General features: G+C 41.5%; 1 protein-coding gene across 4 annotated transcripts in view; it reads left to right on the top strand.

Annotated features, from left to right (window-relative positions):
* sox6 (SRY-box transcription factor 6) overlaps positions 1-25487 on the top strand; it is a 121126-nt gene extending 95639 nt beyond the window's left edge. For all 4 annotated transcript variants that reach the window (XM_037482720.2, XM_037482732.2, XM_037482741.2 and 1 more), the window contains 7 exons: positions 1096-1245; positions 3223-3403; positions 3564-3751; positions 12303-12408; positions 18269-18442; positions 19304-19520; positions 20248-25487. In XM_037482720.2, the coding sequence (XP_037338617.1) occupies positions 1096-1245; positions 3223-3403; positions 3564-3751; positions 12303-12408; positions 18269-18442; positions 19304-19520; positions 20248-20554 (1323 nt within the window). In that variant the 3' untranslated portion in view covers positions 20555-25487. The remainder of the gene's footprint in view (positions 1-1095; positions 1246-3222; positions 3404-3563; positions 3752-12302; positions 12409-18268; positions 18443-19303; positions 19521-20247) is intronic.
* Positions 25488-25529: the final 42 nt, after the last annotated feature.

A 25529-nucleotide genomic window follows, 5' to 3' on the forward strand; every position in this document is an offset into this window, starting at 1 on the left:
AACGCAGAAAAACACATTCTACAAGGTGTACATAGTGCACGGATAGCTGGAGGCCAGTGGGGAGGGGGGGGGGGATCTGTTTGAATCGAGGCCAACGGCTACATGGAGTAACACTCTTTCTCAGACAGTAGCTCTATTTGACACACTTTTGCACCATTTGCAGCAGTAGACAAAAGCCAATTTCATAGCTTGCCTGGTGGCCACCATCCACACAACTGAGGCAAAAATAGGTCTTACCAGTGGAGGAGTTCTGGGCACAGATAAACACCTATAAACACCTAAATAAAAACTTTGGTGTTATTTGTAATTATAAAACTATGCCTTAAAACATGCTAAGTTAAACTGTATTTTTTATATTCAAAACGAAGGATGTATTACTATCAACCCACAATTGGCATTCTGTGAGTAACCAGAATCTTTGCATTGATGTCTTTAACCACCTATTTTTTGTATTTGCCACACAGTCAGCTCAGTGGTGGAAATAGAAATTGAGCTTTCAGAATTCAAACCTGTTACAGGCCCAACTTGTATTGAATGCTTCTCTGAGTCATTTGGTAATGTAACCATCAGCCAACATTTTTTGTACAGGTTTCTAGTCGTAATAATGCTGTTTTATATATTCTGTTATGGCAGTCGAACTGAGGTTGGTTTCTAACAGTGTGGAATGGGACTGTGTCACATGGCTGTGTGGAGACACGGATCCCAGGCCAGAAACTTCAATAGGACGCTGTGTCGATCTGGAGAAATTAGATCTTTGCTACCACACTTGCATCCAGTCTGCTAACTTTTCTCTGTGATGAGTGGAAAATAGGGGTTCCAAGTATTTTGAATGAGAGCCATCTCTGTGTGGTTTTTAAGACTGCTGTCTCTCTCTGGGTTCAGCCTTTGAAATACAGTTAAGACCTTTGATGGAGGTTCTCTGCCAGCCTCATGGAAAGAGAGGAAAGACGTAAAAGAGAGAGAGAGAGAGGGGGAGGGAGATGAAGGCCGACACAGAAGCAGCGAGAGTCATATGGAGAGGAAAAGACAGACTATACGACTTTGAATGTTCGCTGGATTTGGATGTTAACGGGTTTCTCCATCCCCCCCCCACAGCAACTGTATGCCGCCCAGCTTGCCAGCATGCAGGTCTCTCCTGGAGCCAAGATGCCTCCACTCCCCCAGTCCCTCAATGCCAGTGGGCCCATTTCTCCCTCTTCTCTGAAGAACGACAAGAGTTCCTCCAGTCCCATCACTCACGTAAAGGTACAACCGTGGTACTTGACCTAGCCTAGTTAGTGCTGTCTGAATATAGACGCATTTTGCACCGCTCAGTCCAGTGTTCTAACCGGCGGGTGCTGAGCCCAGCCTCTAACAGGCCATCAATCTGTGGGGCTTTAACAAGGCCCTCTCTCTCTTAACCAGACTTCTGTGGACACGGTTGCTATGGCTATGGCTGCTCCAAGCCAGTAATTTGTGGAACACATGGTTTTCAAAAAAAAAAATCACAGTGAAAAGTTATTTTCTTTCTTTTTTTTTTCATTTCTGAATTGGAATAAAACCATTACAACAGTGCCCAGCAAATGCTGACCAAGGTTAAGAGAAAAGTTGAATTGACGGCTTTTCCTTGTAAACAAACCAAATGCAGGATGTGTGTTTTCTGCTGCTGCATGGCAAGCCTCCACTAGACCTCCATGCAGTGGAGAGGCGTACATCATCACCCCCACTCACAGACGCTATAATCAGGTACATACGCACATTTTGAATAGTTTAGAGTAATAATATCACAATGGAAAAAAAAAAACATAAATCATGTCATGGTAGGAAAAGCTATGTGCTTCACACATCGATACACACAACTTTAGGATTTCCATTGAAAGATTAGGCCACAAATTATTACAAAACTAATTTTAATTTTCTAAATTGACAAAAATGAATCATGAGATATAAATGGAAAGTAAACATATTTAAAGTCCAATGCACTCAGATCGCTCTTGGTATTGTTTGTCTGTTTCAGCTTCACTGCATGACAAACTGTTATTGGCACAGCAATAACAAGGCCTTGGGGCAGTCTATGCTTGAGCCATATGTTTGGACAAGGAGACACTTGGGCTGTTAACGACAGCATGAACCCTAATCTGATTTAAAAGACTGCTGTATACACACGGCGATTTATACTGTGCAAAGTGACATTTCTCTTCTGGTGTGCAAATGTTTCAGTTGTGTCTACTTGCTGTATTTAATCAATGATGCATATTTATTTTTGTGTGTCATAGCTTACAGGGACATTTTTATTCTCAGAATTTTATTTTATTTTAGGTCATCAAATATTTTAAATACAAATTGTTGATATTTTAAATACTTAATTCTAATTATTTTAAAGATATATTTAACATGTGACTTCATTTTTTATATTATTAAAAAAACAGGGTTTTTATTTTTAACATGACAACAATGCACACAGTTACTTGCCAACGTTGAACCGTCGACGATAACCTGTTTAGGTTCCTTAAGGTTTCTCTTGTTTTGTGTGAATTCATCTCACTCTTGATCGTCAGTGTGTAAACCATTTGGAGCAAAGAAGCAAGCTCTGAAACGCTTTGTTAATCATCAGGTACCCATAATACAAGCTCAGTCCTGGTGTATTAGCTGCTTAGGAAAGCACCTTAGAAAATATGCATCCTCTTCTGACCTCATCTCAAAACTACATTGTTAAGTTTTTTCCAAGTCAAGTAATATTCTTTTTAGGAATAAGCATGTCAAAAAACGTGATAAAGCCAAGTGTGCACAAAAGAAGAGTGAAATTATAAAGTACAAGTTAATGAAGTGGCTAATGTAAGTTGACGTATGATGAATGGAACAGCTGTCTTTGATCATTGGCACCGCCGTTATCTGGTCATTATTTATTCTTCGAACCAGAGTACAGACACGGAGAGCAGGGAGGAAGAGAGGGAGAACAGATGAAGACGTTCAGAAAGAGAATCTGCTTTAATTAGTGCGAACAAAGGCACTGGGCAACTGTGAAGAAGATCGCAGTGGCACAGCTCCTAATGAAGGATGTGTGAGGGGAAGAGAGGAAAGAACCGGAGAGGAGGTGTGGGTCAAGATAGGCTTCCTGTAATTAACCAGGAACAGAGGAGGATTGTGTCGTCTGGGAATCCTTATACCCTCCAAAAGTGGAGGAGGAGGGGGGGGTGCGCACCTACTAACATCTGTCTCCTCTCAATACTCCTGCTGCCGTAGGAGGAGGGAACACAGCCGCTCAACCTGTCTGCTCGGCCAAAGACGACGGACCTGGTGAAATCCCCCGCGTCGCCGACACAAAACCTGTTCCTCGGAAGTAAAAGCAGCCCCAACAGTCTGCTGAGCAAGGGCGGTCTCCCCAGCCCGCTCGGAGGAGGCCTCAGCCGGGGCTCATCTCTGGGTAAGATCCTTTCTTTCCCAAGGAAAGCTCCACCTCCGGACACACCGATTTGATCAGTTACAACGCACACTTTGCACTCACGTTCTGTGTCAAGTCGTCTTTTTTTTCTCCTCCGGCCGTGTGTGTTGCAGTGAACTAACTCTCCTACGTGTGTGAATAGATATCCTGTCCAGCCTAAACTCGACTGCGTTGTTCGGGGACCAGGACACTGTGATGAAGGCCATCCAGGAGGCTCGCAAAATGAGAGAGCAGATCCAGAGGGAACAGCTGCAACATCACCAGCAGGGCTTAGAGGCAAAGCTGTCCGCCCTCAGTTCAGTGGGCCTCAACAACTGCAGAATTGACAAGGTTAGAACCACTATCATATGTCCGGTGTCTTTGTTCTGTCGCTGTCTTCTCAATTGCAAGCTTTTTACATTTAGCCATTTATTAAGCTCATACCACAAGAGAGGAAAGAAGCTATAAACAAAGTGCAACATGAGGATTTTGACCTATCAGTTATTCTTAAGGCTAACATTTTTTTATTTAATCTGTGTCCAGGCTGGTCATATTGATAAGCGCTGGCATAGTTCAGTGTGTGTACATGAGTGTTTATTCAAATGAGTACGAATATGCTTGTGTGTTGGTGTGTTTCGAGGGCTCAGCGTTGTTGATGTTGGTGTGAGGGCCGTGACAGGCCATGGCGGTGCCCGGTGTGGGTTAAGAAGACTCTGATGTCTCTGCCCAATTAAAGCAGACTTGCAGCCCCCTCTGTCCCCTGACACAGGATGGGGCTGCTTTGTACCAGGAGCATGCACTCCCAGGGATTCCCTTTAAAAATATCTTCAATCGATGAGTCAATCAAGGAGAGAAAAAAAAGCCGTCCTCCCTTCTTCAGCTTGATGCCATGTTGCCAGTTGGCTGTGAGGAGCAGGCAGGAACTGGGAGCGATGCTCATTAATATTTTAGCACCTGACACTTTCAACCAACAGCCTCAACTAGGTCAATGTATATGTAAAAAAGTCAATGAATATCTATTTTGACTTCCCTCTAATCTGGTGTTTGGAATAGGTCACTGCCTATGCAGGTGGTAATAAACGATGCTCCTTCTCAAGAGAAGCAATGCCACTGGACAGGCACAGCCACTCCTCACTAATCCAAAGAAACAACCAACTTAACAGTGATCGGTCAACCCATTATCAATGTTTCTTACTGGCAAACAGACGTCATGTTCCTATACATTAAACAGGGAAACGGGCTTAGAGGAGCTGGTACGGCTGCCTCCCTTCCCCTCATTGAAGGGAGCCTTTAGTCAACCAAGCAGCCGAGTCCGCCGTGACATGAAAGCAGTAACTGAACAATACCTGTAAAGACACATTTTCCACTGGCAGCACACACCTACAGCTCCATTGTCCTTTGCAGGTAGAGCTTGACTTGTCTTTCACTCCCTGCTTAGTCTTTTGTACACAATCTAGGTTAGTTTCCTCTTAATTTTGGACCTGTCTGTTCTACATATGTTAAAGCTATCATCTATATATTTTTGTATGTGATTTGCAGCTTAAAGAATATGTTTTTGAGAGCATTTGTTTGTTTTGAGGGGGCAAGGTAAGTGGATTTTTAAGTGATAAAAATGCAAAATTGTTTGAATGCCTTTCATTAAACGAGTATACGATCAGGAGTATAGTATTGACAAAGACAAAAAACTTGGTGCCGAATAACGGAGCAAGTTCGGGTGGATAAAGTGATTGTTGCATTGCATTTGAAGTAGTTTAGGCCCACACACTTGTTTTTTATTACAGCATCATTTATTGTCATGCTTGACACTCCAGTTGGTGCAAATCATAGTGAGATATCGTCACCTCTTAGTTTCGTTGACACTGGCCCTATTAGCCTGGTGTGAAATGAGAGGCACGCTTTATCAAGTCAGCTAAAAGAATTGCCCCATCATCTTCATCCTTCGGCTGCAATAAAGAACAGTAAGCTGTAATTCAGCGGTGAAATGAGAGAGAAGGGGAGATGGTATTTGGTGATACAAGCCCACGAAGAAGAAAGGTTTGAATACCCCTGATAAAAGCTTTCACTTTGGTCAGTTTCAGAATATTAATATTTCAAGAAAGCTCCTCTCACCTGACATAAATATGGTGTAGTGTTTAATAGCCCCCCCCCCCTCCCCTCCTAGTGTCTTGTTTGGAAGTTTATCATAGAGAGAGCTTACATGAAGAAGAATCTGGAAAGGTAACATTAATGGGATTAAGGAGAGGTTAAGATCATCCAGCGTGGCTGTTAGAAGGGGATATTAAATATTGATTTATCTCACTGTAATGACCGGGGAGAGGAGTGGTTCTAAGTGCTGCCTACAGATGGATCAATTCATCTTTTCATAAAAAGTATGTTGGAACAGTACAATGCATTCCTCCTTAACCTTAACACTATGACTAGCTCTCTCTCTCTCTCTCTCTGGTCATTGACCTAGGAGAACACGGTGTAGATCAAACTCTTTGTTATGAAGTATACAAGCCTTTAACCCGAGGACATGTAAAATATTCATAGATTGAAGGAGCGTGTTTTCTTTCTATTCTTTTCATTTGTCTGTTTTTCCTAATACCCATCACTACAATACTACCTTTTGCAACCCTACTGCAATTTACCTTTTTGAAATATTTATTTATCTAAAGGTTTTATTGTCTGCGGAGGGAAATTACTTTGTTCCATTATTTATATTTCTTCCTCACCCAGTGGAGGCTTTTACCTAGATCGTGCCAGAATGCCTACAGGTCAAATACAGTACATCCAAATCCATTTGTAACCATTTGAATTGTTTCCCTCAATTATGCACTGTAGCTATAACTGGACAGGATCACGGTTGAATAAATATGAAGCCTCTTTATTACTCATGTTTTCACTGTGGCGCCGAATGCAGTGATTCAACTTTGTTTCCTTCTTGTCATAAACATTTATGGCCTACTTGAATATTTTGTCAGTAGATCCCGGATAGCTGATGAATATTTGTTGGCTCAGCTCAGCTCAGCAGTCTAAAATTATATTTTACTGAGATCTTTAGACAATATATTTAAATCAATTCATCAGAATCCAGACCCATAGTTAAACTGTAAGCCTAACCAAACATAACATTCAAAAACTGCTTTGTCTATCTTAATCAATACTGAGCTGGAACAGGTGTGGCCAATTAGCCGCTTTGCCAGAATGCATAAAATGTGCTGTAAATTGTAAAATACCTGAAAATGAGCCCCATAATCCATTTTACCCACCAGCCAAACAGAGATAAAGAGATGAAAGTCTTGTCGGCATTTCTGGCCACTGACTTCCTTCACCCAAATATGCAATTTATTGGCCCTCGGGCCTTTGGGAAGCCTGGTTGTTGAACTCTGTATTGTCACGTATGACACATTCTACATGGGTGCATCAATATCTCTTAAGTTGCGATTGACGTTGCATATGCGATGCCCTGAAGGTTGTGTGAGATAAAATATATTCCTCTGCTGACATGTCCCGAACTGAAATCAAAAGGCTAAAGGCCAGTGTATTAACCTATTGAACTGCCCTTTTCTGCCCTGCAAAACCTTCTTTCCTCAGTATTGATGACTACAATTGGTCATTTGGAATGTCCCAAAGCTCAGCCTGTAAATATTCAAATGGAGCTTACACTTGTGCTCTGCAAAATCAAGCCTCCTAACCTATTGGTTATAGTGGTTATACTGGTCTCTCCTCTGTATGTGTGCAGTTGTGTGCGCATGGAAGTGTGTGTCTGTGTATATGTGATGCCAGGGCTCTATTCAGGCAAAGCCCTCACAAAGACTTTGAATATAATCTTGTCTGGTCTGCCGCCTTGGAAGCAATTTTCTGCTCCTTTTTCGGCTGCTGTCTTGGAAATTGCAAACCAAGGCGTTTTGGCTGCAATGTAAATCCTCGGCATACAAGGGTTTGCCCATCCAAATTAGATTATGCTCAGCTCCTAGACACTGGCTATAGCCAGCAAGTGCCATTGTGGAGATTGCTTACATTAATGCTTTGTCCAATTCTCCATGTTTGCCAAGAGAATCAAAATAATGTGACTCTGGATAATACGTGTGTGTGTGTGTGTGTGTGTGAGTGTGTGTGCCTGTGGGCTCCTATCCCAGGTCCGGTTGTTAGCTCTGTCTTGCATCTTCTGCAGAAAGACATCAAGACTGCATCTTGGTAGGGTCATTTGGCGGTGGTGGCTCCATTATCTCCTTTGGGTTGTCATTTTACATGGGGAATTTCTGGCCAGCTTCTGTTGCTCAGAAATGCTGCTGGCCCAGGAGACTAAGACCTGTGATGCCGCACTCAACACGAGGAACATACAACAAAGGAAGAGCAAAAGAATAGGCCACAATGACCATTTATAGTCCGTGGTATTGTTGCAGGGGAAGCATAATGGCAGCAGTGTCCAACAAGTCTTGAGGTTTTGTCCATATGTGAAAGGCGTTTTGGTAATGCCACAGTTTCTAATGTCCTGCTGTTTGCAGCCTGGAGGTTTTGTTAAGGGAGGCGATTTCAGTCCAACTTAACCTCCCCTGGTGGGCCCAGTGAACAGTTCTGGATCATTGAGGATTGGAAACCCGTAAAACGACATAATGCAAATGCAAATGATCTCTGCAGTGTCCAGAAGGACAAAAATGTTGCAAAGAAGACACATTTTGTAGAAGAAATCCAATTGTTTCGACTAAATGCTCATTCTATTGCACTTTGTGGATTTTGTGAGTTCGACTCACTCAAACAATGAACATTTGATTGGCAAAAAGCCTTGAGTAGAGTTAACCCAAAATATTGTTTAAAAACCCTCTAATTGAATCAAACGCAATTCCGCCCTCTGTTTTAAACAAATGAGGTGATGCCCTGGCAGTGCAACTGGGACTGGCATAGCTGATGGTCTCTGCACTGTGTGATGTTGAGGAGAACTACTATAGAACAGATGCCAGCATTTTGTAGCTGCTACTGTTGATTTTTCTGCTGCCTTCATTAGACTTTGCAAAGGGAGAGCTCCGGGTAAAAAGAGAACAACGGTCTGCATGAAAGTAACTGTGGGTTATACCGCATGGCTGGATGTACTTAACATTTAAATGTTTCAAAACTACTGGAAAGTTGCAGACCTATAAATGGCATTGCAACTGGTTACAATAAAAATATAAAACAGATGAGGCGCTGAGCTGTGAGGAGCTGTAGCCATGTTAAAGTGGAGTCTTTGTCTCCATCAGGGCTGGTACAGATTGTTGAGGGGTTTAGTCGGAGACCCTCATAGAGAAGACTGAGTGATGACTGACACTTGATACACAAAAGCCCCGCATTGTGGGCAGAGGACCATTGCCTTCCACTTGCCTCGTACCAGGTGTGTTATATAACCAGAGCCAGTTCTGCACATTATCACACACAAGGGATTGTTTAGGGTCCTGCAGCTGTTAACGGTTCAAATAATATTAAACTGTGATTTAATGTTGAACATTTAACAATGGGTACTTTCCATTATTAATGCAACATGGTTTGAGATTTCCCCTAAAGTTTAGATATCTTGGAAAGTAAATGGGTTACAGCTTACAGAAAAGGCTACACATGTAATTTACTCTATATACAATAAACTGCCCTAAAATAACCAGAATATTAAATTACTTAGGTCAGCAACTAAATCAGCCAGCTGCTTAAAGAAGGTGTTGTAGATTTTCTGCAGATAATCATTCTGATGCAAATGAATTGTACTTGTAATACGTCTAGTTTACATTATTTCGTTATGGAGTCGGTTAACTATGTTCTTAAAATTACACAAACAAGTATAATCTGTTGTTTACAACTATTATAACAGAAAACAACATCGAAAGATGAATGGAAATATACAATATACATACAAGTAAGTTTTGGACCTAACGTAGATCATGTTATTCATATAATTCACCACTAAAAAGCATACATTTTATCTGTTGTGATGTATTAATTATTAGATTAGATTAGTTTGTATGATGTTAAATCAAAACTTTAATCCAGATAAAGATAACTTTGTTTTGTGTCTAAACTTCACCCAACCAACAGTGTACTTTTCTCTTTAATTGAAACAAACAATATGGCTTTGCCTATGGCCTTGAGCTATTTACAAAGGAGAGAGTGAAGGAGTGTCAGGATTGGCAATGCGTTCCCTAAATATAGGGCAGGAGTAGGCACAATGCAGAGGGCCGCCACCCGCCTCTGCCCAGAATACACCCTGTGGGCAGAACAGCAGGCCTCCGGCACATGTTCTGCGGGCGGCCCGATTAAAGCTCTCTTTACAGCATGACAGGGGCTCCTTTGGGTTCCCTCGCCCAGAAGTTGCAGAGACTACTGTCTTTCCTCTTCCTACTTCTCTCTCTTCCTCTGTTACTCACGGCTACACACGACCGGCTCGTGACATCACCGGGCAGCCGTCTGCAACTGAGTAAACTGCATCTGTTCCCAAACTTTGAAGACAAAAGACTGCACAGGCAGAGCAGATTAGATTATTGTGGGTGGCAGTTTTCCACTACGGCTCAGAGTGCATCGCTGTAATTTTAGTTGTGGGGTGGAGAGCTGCACGCTGAAGTAATTTGAGGGAGGGACCGCTTCTTTGCCTGCGGTCATGGTCAGAATAGGAGGGGAATAATGTGTACTGTTACATCTTTTGTTTCCTGTCTCTTTAACTTACATATTTATTTTTCTTTTTGTGGTTTGCACAAATAGTCTGATATTAATAAGCAAAGCTACCACACAGGAGGGCTATATATTTCTTTATAACAACACATTTTTATGTCAATCATTTTTTTTTTTTATGTTAATCATTTTTATATCAGCCTTCTCAAACAAGAGCCTCTAGTTCCCAGCTGTCTAATGTTCACTAATCATATGACTTTGTGCGCAGTGGAGAAAGAAGTTCAACACTGAGCTGTAGTTATTAATGAAATTCCCTGATAGATGGGCTGTGTTTGCTCTCCTTCTCAGCCCAACATGATGCTTAATGATCATGAGTTTATAAAGGGACTTGATTGATCATGAGGGACAAACGAAGCACATAAGAGGGACGAGATGACTACTTTATTACATACATACAGCACCCATGAGCGGTGCGTCTTCCTTGCGGAGTGTCCAAGTAAAATCCGAGGCGGCACCATTGCCCACCAGCTAATCGCACATCAGTCACTTTGTCTTCGGGCTGCCAGCTTCTTTCATTAAGAGCAATAATGTGGCTGGGTGATGAATACAGCTCAGTGCATGTGTTGCTTTACGCAGAATGTGACACGGAGAGAACCCCGCTACTCCATCTTCCTCTTACAAAGCGTCCTCTTGCCCAGCAGGGACCACCAGATATGTCATAATTAGAAAACACTTAAGTAAGCAAAAGGCCATCAGATAGACAGGCTCTAATCACAGGCCATAAGCAGGTAGTGGTTAATTGTATATCGGAATCACTCAGCTGGCCATAAATAATGACTGCTCCTTCAAGTATGATGGTAAATTGCAGTGATCTTTCTGTCTCTTTTGCAGTCTTTTCTTTTGAGGAATAGTTCTTGAATAAATAAAAGGATGAGGAAAATCAAAATACTGTGAAAGGCCTCATATGGATTTTAACTCTAGTCATCCTTCATCTTGTCATCTGTTTCCTAAAGAAAATAAATGACTGATTTCTTAATTGTTTTTTTTTTTTATTTAAAGTCCTGTAAATACTGACAGTTGTTGTTCACCACAGGATTTAATCTGTCAGGAAAATAAATCAAAATCCATCAAATGATGGCTTAAGAAACCAAATCTGTTTATTCGTATCTTCTGTCAGCGGAGGGAAACAAACTTCCCTTTTGGCAAAAAGTGAAAAAGTAATAAAATGGTGCAATGCATCACAAAGCAAGGGTCTAAAAGGTTAATGTGTGTTTGTCAGTGTGTGTGTGTGTGTGTGTGTGCCAGGGGAGCTGTTAGTATTGTGTGGGGACTACCTGAGTATCTTATTCGGACTGCACGTGATAGGGATGTTTAGAAAAGAAAGAGGCAGAGGTCAGTGCAGACGGCGCATCTTTGGCAGAGATTGAATACTCACCCTGGGAGTAAAACAAATGCTTTTTTCCTGAATGGTGGCAACATGCCTGCTTTTAGTGTCATCCAGGCGAAACTTAGCGGGGGAGAGATTATTTGTATCATGCAGAGTCAAAGTGTCCATCTCCTAGTTGAGTCTTTAGAGAGGAAGACAGCCCTTTGCTAATGCCCTGTGTATTCACTGAGGAAGTAGGTCATTCAACAATGGAGACAGCAGCAGTCGGCACTCTCCCCTTGCATAATACATTAAGTGTAATGTGCAGCAACTATTCAAAGGCCCCCCGAAAGCTGTTATTTTATTCTGTAAATGCACACGGACATGACATTTAATATTGTCACGAAGCGCTGAATGACAGGGTTTCATTGTGCGTCAAGTACAACATGATGCCAAGTTTAATCTGAGCACAAAGCGACATGACAAACGGGAAAACACGGTGTGTTCTCTAAAGCATGAACTCTGAATAAATGATGGGCGCTGAGCTCTGGGCACTGTAGACTGGAAGGGAGGATGTAAAGAGAAGATTACACAGGAAAAATCTGAGCACTGCAAAGAGGGCCACGGCCCCATTGTGTGCCTCGGATCACAAAGTATCCTTCTGTAAATCTATTTACAGCACCCCTGGCCCTCACTGTCTCTTTGCCTCCTGTCATCCATTATAGCAGCTGCTGAATAGAGAGATGAGAGAGAAAAAAAGCTACATCTAGCCCATGTCAAAAGAGCAGCTCTTCAAAGAACCTCTATTTACCAAAGAAATGTGTTTTTCTTTTCAAATGTTCTGGTTCCTGATGGGGTTATTTTTACAATTCCATCTTGTGTGTGTGCTTGTCCATGTACCTGACTGTTTGTGTTTCCCTGTAGGAGAGGGCGCATTATGAGAGCATCGGCCACCACCTTGGCAAGCTGGGTGAGGAGGGGAAGATCGGCCACAGAGTTATTGACCTCACCAGGCCAGAGGATCTTGATGGTAAGGCTCTTTTTTTTTGTGCACTAAATGATTTTGCGTTTCCTCCAAATCCTTACAAAACTAAAGAAGTTTGGGTGGCCGATGGAGCCTCTATCTCCATGTCAGCGGGGATGGTAGAGCGTGCGGGTGTGTGCAGAAACGTACGTACGTGTGAGGCGGATCGGGGTGAAAGCCGTTTGAAATCGGGCTGCGGCTCCGAGGTTTTCACAGGTAGGTGAGCGGAGGACAAGGGTTGCCTGAGGACAAAGATGGCTTTTTTCCAAGCTCAGCCCCTGTTGCTGTTGTGCTTGTTTGAGGTCCTGGGCACAGGGGTGTAAATTTGGGTTGCACCAGTGTGACAAAGCGTCATCTCGCCTTTGTGGCGCTGGCTCCTCACAGGAGCAAGACATACCCCCTCAATGCACCAGTGTTTGTCCGACATAAATATTTGTGGCAGTTTCCATGGCACTTGAGAGACAGAGCAAAGGGGAAAATGGTTCTGACTCACCTTTGATGCCTCAAAGACTTTCAAGGCAGAAGGATAGATATTTCTCAGGACAATGTAACCCATCAACATCTTTAAATAGCATCTTACACACACACATTTCCCATCAGTTGTAGAAAGAAATCCTCCTAAACAATTGGTTCACATAAACTTTTACAAGTTATATACATTTTTACTCCCAATAAAAAAAAAAGTTTGTTTACAGACTCCCAATATACTATCTTCTTCTCACATCACACCCACGGTGAAGATGAGAAATAGAGGTGCATTTAGTGGACTCATTGAAATGTTTCCCATGTGAGCCACAGCAGCAGATCCCATCCCACCCGTCTGACTCCTCGGACAGATGTGCTTCCAGAGCTCATTCTCCCAGTGGGAACCTTCTCTCTGTGGCTACTGTGGAGTCGGGACCGAGACAGAGCGCACACCACGGCAGTTCTGTCCTTTTAAGTCCTGCGCAGGGCTGAGGGAAAGGCCTGCGCCAGACGCCTCACATCAGTGTTCCCAGTGGGCTATGGATTAGGAGCAGGCAGAGGTTAGAGGAGAGGAGAGGTCTTCTTCCCAGAGGGAAATGACTGGGAGTCAGGGCAATGCACATTACTCAAAACACACAGCTAGCGTTTCTTCTCTGTCTCACTACAAATATATCAGTATGTCTCTTTCAGCTTTACCGACAGGAAAACACATACGGTCAAACGATGTGAAGCAGGGTTTTATGATGTGAACCACAAAGTGTTTACTCTTCTGAGAACATGTTTACTTTTGAAATCCTTGTTGTGAGGATTTTCGGCTCCCCGCTCATCCTTTGCTCCCTGGCATACCTTGATAAATAGAACCTCATTTGTGCTTTATTAAGTAACCTGGACAGCTGTCATGTGCTAATTTAAAAAAAATGTAAGATTTTACTTAGGGCCAGCTCAGATATTCAAGCCTTTTAATAAACTATATTTCAACACATGCACAGCATCTGTTGTCAAAGGGAAAATAATATTTCTTGTCAACGTAGAAATGTTCTTTTAAACTACATCGGCCCAGTTTTAACCTTTTACCTGTTTTGACCTGCATACGGCCAAATCAATGCTTACTAAATACTTCATGAATATGTCTCAAATGTTATGTTATTTTTAGTACCACGCGTTCAGAAGTAGGGAAATTATTTTGAAATCGCTTTTCCTCAGTAGTTCAGAACACACTGCATTCTGTATACTTGTATGAAAAGGAAAATTACTGGGTGCACCTCCCAGCCCTAACATAGGGTGTGAAAGCCTCTGGGTGCGTAGCAGCTTTTCCTCCCGAACAGAGCGGCCACATTGAGTAGAACCAGAGCACAGCGGACGTCTGTCATCGCAGCAGTTCACAGAAAGCTTTTGGTTGCTTAAGCTAATATTTGCGAAGCACGCTGCTTCCAAAATCCTAACGACTTGGAAAAAGGTAGCAGAGGAATGGAAATAGATAGGATTTCCACGAGCCACACGCAAGAACCCCTGCAAATTCATTAAGTTCTTTCTAAGCTCTGAAAAAAAAACCCCATTACCAATTACCACAAAGGCCTCAGCTCTGCCAGGACCGTAGTTCATTCGCATACGGCAGTATGGAGTCTCTGTGTAGCTCAGGTTCTGTGTTTGCCTAAACCGCCCCCGTCACTGCTGAGAGTCTGCGGAGAACAAAGAGGGTTTTGAGAGATGAGGCAGGAAACGGAATTAATCTTAACGCCCAGTGTGATAATATCAACCATAGAGTGAGACAAGATGGGGCTTTAGCCAAGCAGTGTCTTTAGAAACGTCCTCATGGAATAGAATGAGAAGAACCAGAGTGATGCTTTGTTGTTACATTGATGGATTCATTGGTAGCTTTAGGCTGTTTGGGAGTTTTGTTGAAGTTGATTGTTTTGAAGAGGTTATGTTGTTGTTTTTCTTCCACTGGGAGGCCATGGGAATCGAGCTCTGACTTTTATTGCTTCTCCCAGAATAAAGCTTCGATGAAGCAGCTCATACATACGATGATTTAAGTGACAACAACAGGTGAATAGGTCAAGACAATCAGTGAGAAAGTTCTCTTTTGACGTTAGCAAATTACAACTTACCCCAAAAAAGGAAAGATTTCTCTCCATGCACCTCCCTCTGTGTTTACTGTTGTGAAGGATTCATATGAAAAGACTAAAGTCAAAACCATTGGCTACATGTTGAAACAGGTTGGCCGTTTGTTCCCAATTTTCCATGTACACACATACACTAAAGCAACACACACACACACACAAGTGCTGCAGATACCTTAAGTTATCCTTACTGGAAAGACAAAAATGATTGACATGTTAAAATAAGGCTTATTTCACTTGTAATTTGTAAGGGTTTAATTAGCATGCTATGAGCCAGAACAGTTCCACTGAGCGCTGTCTCCTGTCTGTCCATACGCATTCATCTCGCCTGATCCTGCTCTGGGGGGAAGGCTCTATTGTCAGTAGTAAATGCCTTCAGTCAGAAGTGTTAGATTTGATCCCAACCGGGGGGGGCGCAGCACGTTTGCGTGTTTGTTGCCTGCTCGCTGAGGCTCATCCTCCTGAGCGGATTCCTAGGTGACATTATGTGTTCACCCGCAGAACAAAGATGGGTAAAGGAGGAGAAAAGGGGGGATGAGAGGGGACGGCAGGGGCAGCCTGCCCTCTGGCTTGGTACATTGTCGAGTCTGAGCCTGCAGCTCACAGGTGTGATTGGCTTTTGGGCCTCACTACATTTTTTTTGCTTAGTCCTTATCCGCTCTTGCCTCTACATTTATTATACCGCCTCCCAACACACAATCATTCTTTCGCACTGTAATTCATGCTGCTCATCTACAGTGTTTCCAGGAGAGACAAATTAAAAGAGGATTCTCATATTGCTCTGTCACACTTGAGCTGCAGGCCTCATGAATCACAATAAATTCTATTAAGCAGCACTCCCTCTGTTTCGCTCCCTTCCCCAGCCGGCACCCTGCGGGCCTGCCCCTGTCACTGCTTAACATCTGTGTTTATTTACACAATCACACAGCTAACTAACTGATTCCTAAATGTCCTGCACCTTCTGGAAAAAAAATAATTGTTAATGCTCATTTGCAAAATGTCAGCCCGGCGTAATGATTTTGAATGAAAAGACGGAAATAATGTGTTAGTAAATGGCATGGTGAAGCTTTTAGGCATTTGCTGCGACTGGAAGACGGCTCTGATTAAATCACGTATATTTTTTAGGGCTGAATAAGGTACATATCTATGTAGCCATGACGTCATTACATGGCTTGCATTATAGAAAGCCGCTTCCTTAATTATTTCTGACAACTTTATTGTAATTTCCGGTCAAAGGTCATACTCTGTGTTGGGATGTGTTTTTTTCCATTTACATCTGAGTCAACTTGAAAGCTCCATCGCTTTGTTTTTTACAAATCAAGGGACACACCAGTACTGGTGAAGATGATGTAACACTGCTGTTGTTAATTTCCACGGCTTTCTGTAGCATAAGACAGGCACTTTTATCATGAGAGCCAAAAAATCCCGCCTCATCCGGATTCCCTCCAATGAAGCAAGTCACGTGGGTGGTTTCCTGGCTAACTATGGATGTGGCACTAGCTGATGGCAGGCGGTTGTTTGCCCCCCCCCCCCCCCCCTCCCCCTGTAAGAAGCTCACCTCTGCCCGTATGCATGCACACCAGTATATAAATTGCTGAATCAGTGTCAGTGATAGAGTAATGGCGCGGGAGGCATCGTAAATTACAGCAAGCGATCCCGGGGCGCAGACACTGGCTGTCGTGTCTGAGTGAGCGCTGCGCTCCTGAGCTAATGAATACCTTCATCTGGCCCCGGCAGTCAGCAGATTGCCCCGTGTTGATGGATACTGTCAGCCCTCCACCACACCACATTTCATTGCACAATAAACATGGTTGTCAAAACCAAACAAAGTGAAATCAATTCATCCTGTACAGTGAGTGCATGCTAAATGAAATTAACGTACTGTGGGGTTCGGTGGCAGTAAAGGTAGTATATTTTTTCTGAATTCATGAGGACTTTAGGGCCTATGGACCTATGAGACAGAACAAGAAAGGGTACTTTTCTTAGAAATATAAAATCAAGTGGCGGTGCTCTCCTCCTTTTTTAAAGAACATGTTCTGGGTAAAAAATATTTGGGGGCCTCAAACATTCTCTGTGAGAAACAACCCAAACTCCCACCACACCCTCCCTCCATCTCTTTTATACTCAAAGTGGTTGTAGGCTCCTTCCGTACAGCATCTGTATGTTGGTGTCTCTACATATTTTGCCATTTCACTGTTTGTCTCTTATAATACTTTTGAAAAGAAGACACCCTTTTCCAAAGTGACAACACTCATGAGGCATCTTCAGTGCATTGGATTTAATATCTCTGCAAAGTCCTCCATTACTCATTAAGAGTTAGATTTTGTTTATCAACTGAAATAATAATAGAAATCAAACCACAGGTAACATGTGCCAAGGCTGCAAGTGGAATGGTCTAATGAGAAGGCTTCACATGTGGATGATGAAATATGCATGAGTCATCCCAAGCTTTCTTTTCTAGATTTGAGATCATTAAAGATGTATCGTAGCATATGGAGGGGTTTTTTTTGTCTTATTTTTCAAGCCTTGTTTATCAACATGTTTTTGTTTGTTTAAATATTCATACTGCTTTTATTTAATTCTTTCACATCTTACATATAAAAGGAAGCAAATGCGCATGCAAACAGAAATCATTATCAGTCTGATGTACAGTTTAATACTGAGAGAAAATCTCTTATGCTGATTGTGAATGCCCTGATTGAGAAACAGCACTTTGCAGAATCGGCACAGTCTCTCATTGCAAATGAGGAGAGAGAGAGAGAGAGAGAGAGAGAGGGAGAAAACGACAGAAGGAAAAAAGAGAGAGAGAGTTAAGCGGGAAGGATAGCAGGATAACGGCGTGCTTGAATTTATTTTGTGCATATACGTGTTAATATTTATCATAGATTGCCTCAGGTCCTATGTTTGTTGTATATGTTTGCATTCTCGCTTTTCATGGTAACTTTGAACTTCAAATTGAAATGTAAGTACCGTAGTGTGAACACTTTTGCAGACAAAACATTTCTTTTGCCATTAAAGTCTTTTGGTTTCGTATAAGTTGAAGAGCCCAGTTTTCACTTTACTTTCATAGCACATAACATGTAAGACTAGTCAGGTATTCCACTCAATACAGAACATACCCGTTCACCTGTATCCCACCCCTCCCAAACAATATTTATGACGAGGACAATAGATGGAGAGTTTGAAAGCATCTCGTCATCTAATCGATGCCGTGGTCTGCTATCTCTGGGAAGTAAATGGCTCTGCAGATAAACCTTAACCCCATTGTTGTTGTCCAACAGGAGGTGCCGGATCCACGGAGGCACGGGTCTTCAGGGAAGCTAGAGGAAGGAACAACAACGAGCCCCACATTAAAAGGCCAATGAATGCATTCATGGTGTGGGCCAAGGATGAGCGGCGTAAGATACTCCAGGCCTTCCCTGACATGCACAACTCCAACATAAGCAAGATTTTGGGTAAGATATTTTAAATACAACTCGGTTAAGCAAATATATCAAGGTACCTATGATCTTAAGAGCTCTGTAGCTGCATCTGCAAAGCCACCGGTTAGGAACGTAAAAATGGCTTTTCATGGCTTTAATACTCTCGTTAAAAAACATCACTTCATCTACACTTTTGTCAGAGCAAAATGAAACCAACAGTATTTTTTATTATCTTTTTACAATTTCCATTTTGCCCCTGTTCCTCTCACCCTCTTAACACAACCATCTAATCTCCTGACAAACTTGCAGTTAAATTACAACTAAAAACACATGACATGTGGTAGAGGTGGTGAATTTAATTTCTGCGAATTGGTTCATCAATGAATTTGTTGTAACACCAAGCATACAGTTCATTTGAGAAAAGTAGCTAGCAGCGGAAGGAGTGTGTTATCTAATATCCAACTGTGCATCAGACCACCATGGCATACTGATGGATTTATAGCCCATCACTACCATAAGTGTTTGTCATGGAAAATGACAGAGGCTAAATAGGTCTTGTCCCCTCAGCATTGGAGTCCATACATCAGGGCTCTTAAAAGTGCTGTCATCCAGTACCTAGTAGGACCCTTCACAGAGCTGCAGTATTTACTTCACTTGCACATCGTTTCTTTCTGTTTGACATTGATCTAAGTTCATGAACTATCAAGACGTTGGTATGGAACACACTATAAATCACAGCTAGAAAAGGAGTAGTCTTATTATGTACAGCTATATACAAAAGTGGTAGAATGTATGTTTCTGAATATATATAGTTACATTACTGATCATTTGAATCCCGGTATCAGTTCATTTTTTCCCGTTCATCAAATGCTTTGTATGGACTCTGTTGTTTAGGCTCCCGGTGGAAGTCTATGACCAACCAGGACAAGCAGCCATACTATGAGGAGCAGGCCCGTCTGAGCAAGCAACACCTGGAGAAGTACCCAAACTACAAGTACAAGCCGCGGCCAAAGAGGACCTGCATTATCGACGGAAAAAAACTTCGCATCGGAGAGTACAAGCAGATGATGCGCTCACGGCGACAAGAGATGAGGCAGTTCTTCACTGTGGGGTAAGTGTCCAAGTTCCACTAAATAACCACACAAACACTGAAATCCCAAAACATGTGCACGCTAGTTTTTAGCTCACCTTTGTTATAGCAGGGACTGTTGGGTTAACTTGTACTGTAATGGTTTGTAAAACAAGAGCCTGACATATACATTAAAAATAGTGTTTTTTCAATTGCTGTGATTTAATAATTTTAGAGAATAGCAGTCTGCCAAAGGAGCACAAAGTGCAGACATTATTACAGGATATAAGCTTTAAGTATAGACTTACAGAAGCCTGGAGGGCAGCACTCTGACGCTTAACACTTTAATTTACTGCGTGTGGTTAGCAGGAGAACCTTTCTCCAGGTGTTCCCATGTCAGTCATAAGCTTCAGCGGCTGGCGTATCAATTATCCAGCGCAACAGCAGACAAGAGCGGCGCTAACCACGTATTGGTTTTATGTCACCAATAAACTGCCTAGTGTTTCCGAACCGCTCAGAACGGGAGCTGTCAGTAGAAACTTCTTTTCCCAAATCCTTTTCACAGAGCTGCTGGCTTAAAGCTGACTGCTGGGGGAAACCAATATTTCCAGTTAGTGTGGAAAGAAAAATAAATAATATTCATGTAATATCTGAAGCCACAATAAGAAAAGAACATCCATATGTGTTTTAATGTTTTCATTTTGGAAATCAAATTTGTATTAAATGTAAGTTATATATGGGATATCTTTCATTCTTCTCGTACATCCAGACAGCCACCCCAGATTCCTATCACCACCAGCACTAGTATGGTCTATCCCGGGGCCATCACCATGGCTACCACCACACCCTCACCTCAGATGACATCAGAGTGCTCGAGTGCCTCGGCGAGTCCCGAGCCATCCATTCCTGTCATCCAGAGCACCTACAACATGAAGCTAGAGCCCAACACCATGGCAAACAACAGTGTGCCGGTCAACGGGGTGGATGAGATGGACATGTACGAGGATTTTGAGGATGAGCCCAAATCAGACTATAGTAGTGAAAATGACACACACGAGCCGGTCAGCGCCAACTGAGATGTCTTTGGGGGAAGAGGCCAGTGCCAATGCAGACACAACACTCGTACAGGAGGATGCCCAGAAGGCTGGCCTGATCTGAGGGAGTGAAAGAGCAAAATAAAACATCACCACAGAGGTTTAAAAATGTAAAATAAGTAATTAACCATGTATTATTTAGGAGCCAGCATGCAGGTGTGGCTTCATCAGAATCAAAAGCTATTTGGTCTTAAGTGTTTCTTCAAGTGTGTGAAGCAGTTTGGTTGTTGTTATTTAGATTCTTTTTTTTCTTCCTTTTTTCATTGTTTCTTTTTTCATTGAGATCACAGACATTTACACAATCGGGTTGTAGAACGAAAGACAGAACTTTAAATTTAACATTTGATATGGATCTATAATTCTTGTTTTCTTCTTTAATTAGATAATTTCAATCGAAATCGCATAACTGTTCAAGATGGGGATAATATTCTCACTCAGGTATAGTGTGCCAGCCAACAGCTTGTGAATGTTTATAATCAATCATGAATTATTAGTATTATCAGTTCAAAATGTCTCAAATGATATAGACTGATTCCAATTTATTACAGACGGGAGATTACACATTATTATTATTATTAGTGCTATTTCTATTACACAAGCTGTATAATTTAGTGCAGAAGTGCCAAACATTTCAAGTTGTTTCTAAAAATCTGTAAGATCTTTTGGGAGAGGCTTCTTGAGTCTCGGACAATCTCTTGATCCCTTAATACAGCTTCATTATCCAGACTTTCTTCAATTTACCAGAATAAACACATGAAACTCAGGAACCTGGAGGCAGTAGGCTCTGCAGGAGGTTACAGTATATAACATGTTTGGGTGGTAGCTTGTGATGCTAGCTGTTCTCCATGGAGCCCTAATGCAGTGATCATCAATGAGCGCAGCCAGTCCTTCCATTTCCTCATCCCAGTCCAGACAGAGCACTGCGGCATCCCGATCCCATTTACAGCACTGCATACCAGTCTGAATCACCACATTCTTAATCAGAGTGATTGTAATCAGGCCAGAATGCAAAAAGGCCAAAGGCCTCCAATCTGTGGGATTGGAACAGCATCGAAAGGCAGCTTTGGGGGCATTACAATCTCAAATTGATGTTGTACAATGTTTAGCTACAGTACGTTCTGTTAAAGGCTTTAGCCCCATTTGGATGACAAGTTTAAAGTCTTACGTCTTAGAACTTCATTTTTTCCAATCTTAATTCTTCATGGACATTGTAAATCTTAAATTGACACTAAGAAGTCTTAAAGCGGAGCACGGTCATCGGGTTGATGCAATGAGTTGATTACTGCTGTAGTCTTAAGAGGAGTGACAGTTTATGAGGTTATTTATAAACTGAGAGAAAGGCAAGAATCACGTTTGTTTCTTAAATTTCCTTGTCATATACTCATGACAAAACACAGATTCTTGCATTAGTGCACTTACGCAGATCTTAATCTGTCTCCCTTGAGCCTTATGTTGTTGTTTTAAATTAATTATATACGCTTTTGATATGCAGTTAACCCCTTGCATTTAAACCAGGTAAACACCTCGAACAAGGGGTGAGAAGTCTGCCCTTATTTCAGCAAAAAAAGCTGGCAATTGGTGACCTTCCGGAGAGTGTAGCTTGATAGAGCAAAGGCCTTGATGTTGAGACTGAGATCCTCTTTGCAGGGCAGAAGGTCTAAGTGGCTTCCTTCCCCGCCATGCCTTGCTCTGACCCCTGCCCGTGGCAACCTCAGCTCCCACGGGTCGCCATCTGGCTCAGAGTAGGGGAAAACACCAGGGAGGGATGGGAAACAATCAAAACGGGGTTTGTGTCCCTCATTGTGCTCTCCATCAAAGTGCTAGTAGTAAGGCCTCAACAGGGCTCCCACCCCGGCCCAATCACCAGGCACTGGCGAGCAGATGGAACAAGTACATCAAGCTGTGGGGGATTATTAAAATGACTGACGACTGGGTATCATCTGAAATACAGCATTATTAATGCATGACTCCTGCTATTCCCTTCCCTTGCCCTTGAACCTGTCCGTTTCAGACAGGACTCTGAGCTTTTGGAAGCATCTGAATGGCTGGTCACTGGCTTTAACTGCTCAAGATCCCCACTGCTGGTCACTGCATTTTTCTCCTAGGTCTAATTGGTACAGATGGCTCGATATATATCTCCCACGCACTCAAATCTTCTGTGCTCTTATTGTCAACATCAGTGCTAGCTTGCTCTACTTTTGGTTATTATAGTTTTTTTGTAGTGGTTTTTTTTTTTAACCAACCATTCATAATTCCTGTTTTATTTTCTTCTCCATCACATCTTTTCTACATTATTCTGATTTTGAGGTACAAAACATTCTGGATTCTCTCCTGCAACAAACCCAAGTGGATTTCCCTCCAAGTCAAACGGTTTGGTATTTCCAAGCCGTTTGCTCCTGTTTGCTGGTGGTTGGATTGATTTGTATGTGATTGTAAATATTGTCATGACCATGCCACACATGCTGGGCTGGTAGCTACAGAGGACTCTTCGTGGAACTGAAACTTGACTGTGCTTGTATAGCAACAACAACAACAACAACAAAAAAGATACAAAAATGACAAGAACTCACAAGGGGACAATGTTTCTTAAGTGTTATAAGCACTGGATATAAATTGTATTTTTATCAATTCTGATTAATGTGAAGCTGTTCAAGGAAAAAAAAACACCATGATTGAACAAAAATCTCCAGTTGGACTCAAGTGGGTTTGCTCTCACAGTTGCCAGATTTGAGTCATTTTTTTTCTGTCTACTTATTTTGTTTATTTATGCAACGACTCGTGTGATGAATGAACACTTTGTTTAAGCTTCAGGGCTGCCTATGGGGGGAGAGACTCAGCACAAGAAAGGGAGCAGAGAATTCAACAGCAGGCTTGATTGGCCGTCAAACACCAGACTTCAGTGTATTGTATATTGTATTTTAAATTGTAGAGTATCAACATATTGTATTTATTATTAGCCAGTGCTGGCTCTAAAATTGTCAGTAAAACAACAACACAGACAATCGGAGAAATAGAAAAAAAAACATGTTTGATGAATTTGAGCTTACAATGGTTTTCAGTGAATTCACCATCTCACTTAGATTTTATTGTAAATATAACATAGGAAATATATTTTTGTCCATTAGTGAAGTATAAGTTATGTATTTGATTCTTCTATTTTATTTTCAGTTTTATTTTTGTACGTGGTTTCATGTTTTTAAAACCTGACAAGTCACCGTACCTCATGTAGATGCTGATTTCTGCCCGTTGGAAGAGAGCAGTATTTGACCTGTGACAGTGAAGCACCTCACTTTCCAATGTTATCTTCCCTGGACTATTAAAAATACCAATCAAATCAAAAATCTACTCATCCTACTAATTTAAATACAGGGGTCCTTACAAGTAAGGAATTCCTTTATTAAATGTAAAATGATATCACAATCATTTCTTTCCAATTATGGTACAAACCATGTGGTATGCTGTATGGCATTATGTATTTTGGTTATAACAGCACTCACAATTTGTGACAATTATCTTACGAAGAGCTGATACCTAAAATCTGCATGCATCTGACTTGCATTTAAATTACCGAAATAAACAATAGAGTTTTTTCATGAATGATTGTTTGAAACTAATGTTTTTCTTCTTCTTTTTTTTTAAAGGGGGGGTCGTGCAAATATTTATTTGTTTTAATGTTCCAAAATGCACCAATATGCTGAATTCTTCATTCTTAATTCCCTCCTTGTCATTTTTTGTAAATGCTGATTTTTAATGAACATGGTTACGACTATCCGGCCATCTTCAAAGTGTAGCCCTCCTCATTGTTTTCTCTCAATCCACTTACGGTGGTTTGATCAAACAACTGAAGACAAAAGCTTGTATGATGTTTCAACATTATTTACTGTAATTTAATTTTCATTTTTTTCTGTCTGAACTTTGTGATGTATATGATGGGAATGTTCTTTGTGTTAATTTAATCAGCACAATTCACTGACATGCTGGACTGACATGCTAGCTGCTGTTCAGAAGTGTAAACTTTGTTCTTCAGGGCAACATTTGTAGTTGTCTTTGGTACTTTGCTTTCTAGAATTGTCTCTTTAAACAACACTGTGTGTGGCTCTTCTAATACTGGAGCCGTTGTTTTGAAATTTGCTGGCAGCCTCATTCAAGTTTCTGCATAGATTTTCTTTTTCCCCTGGCAGGTACCTAGGCCCATGGCAAGTATTGTTTGGCTGTAGAGAAAATGAAATAGTGTCTGTTGCTGCTTTAAAAAAAAAGTTTATGTCTGAATATGTAAATATTTTATCATAATATCTTGTACAGTCCAATGTAAAGTTTTTAATTCAACTTAAAAAAAATGTTTGCCATCACATTTGTGTTCACATTCTTCTTTATACAGTACAAAAGATTAATTATTTGCTAAGGGTATTGGTTAAAAAAAATTTAAAAAAAGAAAATGTTATAATTTTTTTTAAATGTTTGTTTTGCTTGGCTTCAGTGTACACCAGCAAGTCTTTGGTTTCCATGTGCAGTATTGACGTGAGGTGAATATAAGGTGAATCATTTTACAGTGATGTGTGCGGAGAGCTGTCTTCTCTGCTTTGGTAGTATTAATACACTATATTGAGTAAAAACAAACCAATGAGAGACACATTCAGGTGCATCTAGGCACCATGGAAATGTGTATACTGTATATGATTAAATTATCCCCACAGGATCAATTCAGGCATTATAATGTAACACCATTTTCTGTATGTCTCAGTCCATTGTAAAAATGCAACAGTGGATGACTAACTGCCTGTTCAAACTCATTTACCTCAAGAATTCCCTCCTTTTCTGTAAATGAAACAGAAATTGTGTTACAGAAAACTTCCCCCATCACTCCATCTTTTGTACTGCTGTTGACACTTAAAAATTAAAGAGACATTTTGTTTTACGATTTGAGTAATTATTTTCATTGTGGATGGATTTATTGCGT

This window comes from Pungitius pungitius, chromosome 4, assembly GCF_949316345.1.
Source record: "Pungitius pungitius chromosome 4, fPunPun2.1, whole genome shotgun sequence".
NCBI classification, from domain to species: Eukaryota; Metazoa; Chordata; class Actinopteri; order Perciformes; family Gasterosteidae; genus Pungitius; species Pungitius pungitius.